Source organism: Mandrillus leucophaeus, unplaced genomic scaffold (genome assembly GCF_000951045.1).
Source record: "Mandrillus leucophaeus isolate KB7577 unplaced genomic scaffold, Mleu.le_1.0 Scaffold49, whole genome shotgun sequence".
NCBI classification, from domain to species: domain Eukaryota; kingdom Metazoa; phylum Chordata; class Mammalia; order Primates; family Cercopithecidae; genus Mandrillus; species Mandrillus leucophaeus.
In genome coordinates this window covers 3,210,804-3,219,496 of record NW_012105253.1, presented here as the reverse complement: position 1 = coordinate 3,219,496, position 8,693 = coordinate 3,210,804, and the positions used below count along the sequence as shown (strand labels likewise).

The following is an 8,693-nucleotide window of genomic DNA, read 5'->3' as shown; positions in this document are numbered from 1 at the left end:
GATCTGTCTCGATCTCCTGACCTCGTGATCCGCCCGTCTCGGCCTCCCAAAGTGCTGGGATTACAGGCTTGAGCCACCGCGCCCGGCCCCAAACCATTCTTAAGAATTTACATTCCAACTTTATCACTAAACACTTGGCCTCTCTCTCCCTTCCCAAAAATATCTCATCCCCCTTCCTTCCATCCTCTTTTGCATTACCTCCTACCTACTTCCATTTCCAGCCATCAAGCCTACGTGTCTTGTCTGTTGGTCTTCTGTGTGGAGTGTACTTGTGTTTATGTTCAATTATCACATATATTAGTTTTTCAATATGAACAGCATGAACTTTCCCTTTCTTCTCTAGTTGTCATCCTTCACTCTACTTATATCGAAACACCCAAATATTGCAATGCAAAAAGAAAATAATTATACTGATTATATCTTACCCTCTTTCTTCCTAAGGCAGATTCATAACTGTCCTCTTTGCCTTGTCTATTTGAGCTTTGTAATTTGACATTTCTGTGAAGTAGACTTAAATGGTTAACCCTAATTATTTCATCTAATAGGGAATACCTTGCCCTCAATGTCTACGTGGCCCTCTGCTACTATAAGTTGGATTACTATGATGTGTCTCAAGAAGTTTTGGCTGTTTACCTTCAGCAAATTCCTGATAGTACCATCGCACTCAATCTTAAAGCCTGTAATCATTTTCGCCTTTACAACGGCAGAGCAGCTGAGGTATTGATGAAAGTGTGTTTTTAATGTACTTCATTCCAATTTGAATTAGTTTATACTTTCCAAGTTATTCATGAAACTCTGCTATCTTTAAGTCTTGATTAATATCCCTTTGTCATTGCCAGTGTGATTCTATAAGGACATAATTATATGTTTATCAGGTACTCTAAAAAGAATGTTGACTTCTGAATTCTCTGTGTTATGTCCATTAAATTGTAGATGATTTTACCGAGATGCCTTACATTTAAAACCAAATGTTTATGTTTAAAACCAAATGCTTCTAGCCGGGCACTGTGCCTCATGCCTGTAATCTCAGCACTTTGGGAGGCCGAGGCAGGCAGATCACTTGAGGCCAGGAGTTTGAGACCAGCCTAGCCAACATGGCCCCATCTCTACTAAAAATACAAAAAATTAGCCGGGTGTGGTGGCGCATGCCTGTAATCCCAGCTACTCGGGGGGTGGGAGGTGGACAGAAGTTGCAGCAAGCGGAGATTGAGCCGCTGCACTCCAGCCTAGGTGACAGAGTGAGACTCTGTCTCAAAAAAAAACCAAAAAACAAAAAACAAATGCTTCAGCTTCTTCCTCTAAAATATGTGTGTGGCTCTGCGATTGAATGTCACCAACATACATCCAGTAAACCACATTAGAAACCTAGCATATCTGTTGCTCTCTTCTTCATCACCATGTAATCATCCCTTAGTTCCTATCAGCTGTACATCCTAGATAGCTCTTTTATCTATCCCTTCTTCTCCTTGGCTACTATTCTAATCCAGGAGTTTCTCACCTCTTATTTTGGCCCTTTAAATAGTGTTCCTGCTTTTAGTCAGTCTTATTATCTTCAGTTCAACCACTGAATTTGTTCCACAGGCCATATTCTCTTACCACCATAGCTTCGTGTGCAGCATTCTCCCTCCTGGAATGACTTCCTTCTTTCTCTGCTTGGTACACGTCAACTTCTTTTTTAAGGTTAGCCCAAGAGGCAAAAATGGTGGACATTTTATAAATACTTAGAAATTAGCTAACTTATAGGCACCATGTGGAACACTTTAAATCTATTATTTAATTTCCCTGACGAGAGGCTATTGTAGTTCTCATTTTATAGGAAACCGAGAAAACGCAGGAGGCCATAGGTTGTTACCTCCTCTTATTTCATTTAACATGTTTTAAATAACATGTAACTTTACTAACATTTTAATAACATAATTTTATTTAACATATACACGTATATACATATACAATATATCGATATAGGTAGATACATACATAGATATAGAATAGATAATATGTTCTACACTATATCTATATATAAATATATGAATATAAATAGATAATTTAACATGGTTATTACTTTAGTTGATGTCAGAAGACACCAAAATTTAAATGTAAAATTTCTGCATGTGTCAAACTTTAAAAATCCTACCCTTGCCCTCCAAATTGAATTGCTTATTATACACTTGAGCACACAGTATATACATATATATTAAATAAAATACATTTTTGGGATAATGGTCATTTCAACTAAAGAGTCCCCCAAGTCTGCCTAATTGGCTTGTTTCCAGCATCAGCAGTTTAGTAATAGACTGGATTTGCAATCTGGTATCTTTAGAGTTTTCACCCATTAGTAAGAACAAATAAATGAAATACATTCTTGCCTTTCTAGAGGATCGCTTGAACCTGGGAGGAGGAGGTTGCAATGAGCCGAGATTGCACCACTGCACTCCAGCCTGGGCAACAGAGCAAGAGTCAGTCTTGGGGAAATTTACCAATTTTGGTGTATGGTCCAATTTATTAAATGTTTACAGTTTGTCTGTGTATCTCTTTTCCATAGTCTAGTATGGTTACTCAATATCCTATCTATAGGATACACCTAGAATTATCCAAGTTAGGACATCAGAGTGTACTTCTAACCTCAAAAGGCAAGCTTTTTCCTTTGACATTGTGTCAATGTAATTTATATATTGATTTTATAATGTAGTCCAGCAGTAGAAGGCTATGTTAAATGTACCTGAAGAACTTTTTTTGGTAGCAATAAAATAGAGTTTGCGTTTAATTATTATAATTTTAATAAACTATTTAAATTCAGGCATTCTTCTAACTTGTATAACGGGGTCTATATTACATTGTTTAGTCTCTCACAAACACCAATAGCATCCTGCTTTTCTAAAGCAAACAGGAAATAATTTATAATGATTGACTTAATTCTTAAAGTACTTTGAGTAACTTGTTCATGCTTACGCGACTAACATAACAAGTGGCAAATTCAGATCTCAAACTTTTGTCTATCTGACTCCAACATAGACTTAACCACTAAAATATACTGCAATACACACACACAAAATGTCTCCATTCTGCTTATTATTTGTCAGTTGCCTAATTATCTTCAATCTAAACAAGCTCATTGATGGTTGAGACTGTGTCTTTTGACATTTGTTTCCCAGGACTGGGCACAATGCTTGCACAAAGTTGATGCCAACTACTTATTTGTTGAATGAGAAATTAAAAGTATGACTGACAAATTAAGGAGAATCACAGTTAAAGAAGGAGGAGGTACAAAAGGTCAGTAGAAATGAAGACTGAGAAAAGGCCATTTTAATTAGAGTTTCCTACATTTCCTTATCTGATTAGGATATCATTATTACTGGAGCTTGAAGCTAGGTTGCAAGGAGATCAGGAGTGAGTGAGTAACAACCCAGATTGGGAATTCTCATAAAGGGTATGGCAGAAGGGATGGCAAGTAGATGATGAAAAAATGGAAACATTGAATGTAAGATACTGGTTTAAAAAAATAAAATAAAAGAGGAGAAAGCTGCTGGTTTTAGAGACTGAAGAGTTGAAGAACTTTTCCCCCAAAACTGGCATGGCCTCTAGGGTAGTGATTATGAGTTTGGACTTGGAATCAGATAGACCCAAATTTCAACCCTGGCATAGTTGCTATGTGACTTCAGGTGAAATACTTAACCTCCTTAAGCATCATCTGTGAAACAGGGAAAATAATAGTATTGACTCATCGTAGGTTCTTGTGAAGATTAAATGGTATGAGGTATGTAAAGTCCTTAACTTGATACACATAGTAAACTCTCAGTAAATGTTTGTAATTATTAAAGATTTTATAGACTGAAACATAGTCACATTGATCTTTTTCTTTATGTTTAGTGCTTTCTGTATCTTGTTTAAGAAACCATTTCCGGTCAGGCGCAGTGGCTCACACCAGTAATCCCAGCACCTTGGGAGGCCAAGGTGGGTGGATCACCTGAGGTCAGGAATTCGAGACCAGCCTGACCAACATGATGCAACCCCATCTCTACTAAAAATACAAAATTAGCTGGGCATAGTGACACATGCCTGTAATCCCAGCTACTTGGGAGGCTGAGGCAGGAGAATTGCTTGAACCCAGGAGGCAGAGGTTGCAGTAAGCCAAGATTGCGCCACTGCACTCCAGCCTGGGCAACAAGAGCAAGAAAAGAAAAGAAAAAAGAAAAGAAAAAAGAGAGCATTTCCTAGCTCAAGATTATATTTTCTGATATCATCTTTTTAAAAAATGTATCTATTTATTTATTTAGAGACAGTGTCTCACTGTGTCACCAAGGCTGTGCAGTAGCACAATCATAGCTCATTGCAGCCTCAAACTCTTGGGCTCAAGTGATCCTTTTGCCTCAGCCTCCCAAGTAGCTGGGACTACAGACATGCACCACCATGCCTGGCCAATTTTAAAATTTTCTGTAGAGATGGGGTCTTGTTATGTTGCCCAGGCTGGTCTCAAACTTCTGGCCTCAACTAATCCTTCCACCTTGAGCACCCAAAGCTCTGGAATTATAGGCATGAGCAACTGTGCCCAATCAATTCTGATATTATCTTCTAATAGCCTATTTTACTTTGTAAGCACAAATTTTCTGTAATTACAATATATTTTAAAGAATTAAGTCCTCCAATTAAAAGACAAAGATTAGTAAATTAGAAAAGACAAAACCCTAATATGTATGTTAAATAGAACAGAACATAAAGGATATGTTTCACGTGAAATATTTCTTACATGGTTTCTAACATTGGTGTCATGTTTTTGGAAAGGTCACTTTCATTCTAACGTAGATATGATGACCTACATCTTCAATTTATAGTTTTATTTTTATATGGCTTTATTGAGATATAATTAACATATCATACAATTCACCCTTTTAAAGTGTACAATTGGTTTTTTAGTATAGTCACAGCTTAAGTGCAACCATCACCACAGTCGATTTTAGGACATTTCATTATCTCGAAAAGAAATGTTGGCCAGGCACGATGGCTCATGCCTGTAATCCTAGCACTTTGGGAGGCCAAGGCGGGCAGATTGCCCGAGCTCAGGAGTTCAAGACCAGCCTGGGCAACACAACGAAACCCCGACTCTACTAAAATACAAAAAATTAGCTTAGCTGGGCGTGCCACGTGTGCCTGTAGTCCCAGCTACTTGGGAGGCTGAGGTAGGAGAATTGCTTAAACCCGGGAGGCGGAGGTTGCAATGAGCTGAGATTGCACCACTGCACTCCAGCCTGGGCAACAGAGCAAGACTCCATCTCCAAAAAAATAAAAGAAATGGCTGAGCGTGGTGGCTCACACCTGTAATCCTCGCATTTCGAGAGTCCAAGGTGGGTGGATCACAAGGTCAGGAGTTCGAGACCAACCTAGCCAACATGGTGAAACCCTATCTCTACTAAAAATTACAAAAGTTATCTGGGCGTGGTGGCACACACCTGTAATCCCAGCTACTCAGGAAATTGAGACACGAGAATCACTTGAATCTGGGAGGCAGAGGTTGCGGTAAGCTGAGATTGTGCCACTGTACTCCAACCTGGGTGACCGATACTCCGTCTCAAAAAAAAAAAGTCATACCCTTCAACTATCAACCCCTGTTGCCCCATTCCCCCAGCCCTAAGCAACCACTAATGTACTTTGTCTTTATGTATTTGCCTGCTGTGGATATTTCATATATATATGGAATCATATAATATTTGGTCTTTATGATCGGCACCTTTTACTTAGCATAATGTTTACAAGGTTCATCATGTTGTAGCATGTATTAGTATTTTATTCATTTTTATGACCAAATAATATTTTGTTTTATGAATATACCTTTTTTAGTTTTTTCCATTCATCAGTTGATAGACACTTGTATTATTTCCAACTTTTGCCTATTATAAATGCTGCTTCTATAAACATTATACTTTTTGTGTAAGTTTTTGTTTGTATGTATGTTTTCAGTCCTCTCGGGTTTATACCTAGGAGTGGAATCGCTGGGTCATATGGTAACTCTATATTTAATTGTCTGGGGAACTGCCAGAGTGTTCTAAAGTAACCGCACCGTTTTACATTCCCACCAGCAGTTTATAAACATTTTGATTTCTTTGCGTTCTTGCCAACAGTTGTTATCATCTGACTTTTTGACTCTAGCCATCCATTCTAGTGGTGTGAAGTGGAATCTTGTGGTTTCTATTTGCATTTCCCTGATGACTAATGATGTTGAGCATTGTTTTGTGTGCCTATTGGCCATTTGCTTATCTTTTTTGTAGAAATATTTATTCTTTGACCATTTTTGAAATAAGTTATTTGTCTTTTTGTTATTGAGTTTCACGTGTTCTTTATATATTCTAGGTACAGTCCCTTATCAGATACATGAATTGCAAATATTTTCTCCTATCCTGTAGAAGGTTGTCTCTTCATTTTCTTTTCTTTTCTTTCTTTTTTTTTTTGAGATGGAGTCTCTCACTGTTGCCCAGGCTGGAGTGCAGTGGCGCCATCTCGGCTCACTGCAAGCTCTGCCTCCTAGGTTCATGCCATTCTCCTGCCTCAGCCTCCCGAGTACCTGGGACTACAGGCGCCCGCCACCTCGCCCGGCTAATTTTTTTTGTATTTTTAGTAGAGACGGGGTTTCACCATGTTAGCCAGGATGATCTCAATCTCCTGACCTGGTGATCTACCTGACTCGGCCTCCCAAAGTGCTGGGATTACAGGCGTGAGCCACCACGCCCGGCTCATTTTCTTAATAGTGTTTTTTTTGAAGTACAAAAGTTTTTAATTTTGATGAAGTCAAAGTTATCTCTTTTTTTTTTTTTGCCTTTTGTTTCTTATGCTTTTGGTGTTATATCTAAGATTCCATTGCCAAGTCCCGGGCCATGAAGATTTCCCCCTGGTTTTTCCACTAAGAGTTTTATAATCTTAGCTTTTAGATCTCTGATCCATTTTGAATTAACATTTGTAAATGTCATGAGGCAAAAGTCCAACTTGATTCTTTTGCATGTGAATATCCAATTATTTCAGCACCATTTATTGAAGAGACTATTCTTTCATCCTTTGAATGGTCTTGGCACCCTTGTTGAAAATCAGTTTACCATAGACAAATGGATTCATTTCTTCTGGACTCAGTTCTCTTCCGTTGGTCTATATGTCTATCCTTATATTAATACTACACTATCTTCCTTACTTGTAACAAGTTTTGAAATCAGGAAGTATGAGGCCTCCTAATTTGTTGCTTGTTTTCCAAGCTTGTTTTGGTTACTCTGATCTCTTACTGTTATGCCCAGACCGTTTATTCCCCGAAGAAGACCACCAGAGTCCAGAGTCAAAGCTAAGCAGCAAGGATCTTTATTACAGGTTCGAACCTGGAACTCTCACTCGCTCGTGAAACGGGACGGGCAGGAGAGCTCCCCCACCGAGCTCCGAGCAGTGTTATATAGTCTAAGAAAAGTGGGCATAGAATTATTATACAAATCAGATATATGATTGGCTAGTGTTTGAACAAGGCGATTTGGCTAACTATGATTGGTTCCCGCCATTTCTGATATTTCGGTTCAACCCTTGAGGCGGGAGAGCAGTTTTACACAAAGGCAGTTAATTATAATGCATCAGGTTGCCCAACTGGTTTATGGCAGCAAGAGTTTATCTTACTTAAACACGTCTTGTGACCCTGCCTCAGAACTTACAAAATCTCTGGTACGTGCAGAAAAACAGGTACTCACAGAACTTACAAAATCTCTGGTATGTACAAAGATTAGAGAGCAGAACAAAGGGTTTAGCAAGAGGGGTAGCGGGGTGGGGGCGGGTACACATCTATCTTTGTGTCCTTTCATTTCCCCCTCTCATAAGTAACTGGAAGTCCAATCTTGGATTTCCAGAGTCTTATAATGTAGCCTCACTCTCTGGGTGCAGGAGAGGCTGGTGATGGCTACGGAGGACCATTAGTTGGATGGTGTCAAACCTTTCTCTCGCTGGGGCCTCCAGACATAGGGATTAGACGGCGCAGTAGTGAGGAGAGTCAGATGCATAAGGCATAAAAGCATAGGTAAGCTAGACATGGTTACGGCTATGGGGATGACGGCGCAGGGTTAGCTTTAAGGGATTGTTCTTAGCTTTGTCTACAGTCCATGTAACCAGTGCTCCAGACGGCCCGAGAAGGTCAGATGTTGGGTCCACTGGTTTGACGTGTGTGTAGTGGATCCACGAAGCGATGCCTTCTACTTTGAGAGCGGTGGGAGTAGTCAGGAGTACTTGCAGTGGTCCTTTCCACCTGGGTTGAAGAGTTTCTTGCCGGTGGCGCTTGACTAGGACCCAGTCTCCCGGCTGGAACCGATGAGGCGTCGGCGGAGGTCCTGCCTCGTACAGTTCTCGTAGTCTGGGCCAAATTTCCTGGTGAATTTTCTGTAAGGCTTGTAAGGAGAACAAGAGCTCAGAGACATTTTCAGTTTCAGGTTTGAGTAAGTCGTCTTTTAGACTGGGGACCAGGGGTTGGGGTCTGCCATACATGATTTCATATGGTGTGAGGCCCAGTCTGTAAGGGGTATTTCAGACCCGGAACAGAGCGTAGGGGAGAAGTACTACCCAATTAGCGCCAGTCTCCATGGTCAATTTAGTTAAGGTCTCCTTTAGAGTCCGATTCATCCTTTCTACCTGTCCTGAGCTTTGGGGCCTATAAGCACAATGTAATTTCCAATTTGCCCCAAGAATGG

General features: G+C 39.9%; 1 protein-coding gene and 1 long non-coding RNA gene across 6 annotated transcripts in view; both read left to right on the top strand.

The window, feature by feature from the left end:
• TTC26 (tetratricopeptide repeat domain 26) overlaps nucleotides 1–8,693 on the top strand; it is a 67,158-nt gene that overhangs the window by 19,788 nt on the left and 38,677 nt on the right. For 4 of the 5 annotated variants that reach the window (XM_011995470.1, XM_011995468.1, XM_011995469.1 and 1 more), the window contains one exon: nucleotides 546–717. The exons of the other annotated variant lie outside the window; for it this stretch is intronic. In XM_011995470.1, the coding sequence (XP_011850860.1) occupies nucleotides 546–717 (172 nt within the window). The remainder of the gene's footprint in view (nucleotides 1–545; nucleotides 718–8,693) is intronic. 5 annotated transcript variants of the gene reach the window in all.
• LOC105550527 lies at nucleotides 2,243–2,798 on the top strand. The gene is made up of 2 exons (XR_001007742.1): nucleotides 2,243–2,380; nucleotides 2,452–2,798. It is a non-coding gene; the product is annotated as an uncharacterized LOC105550527 (long non-coding RNA).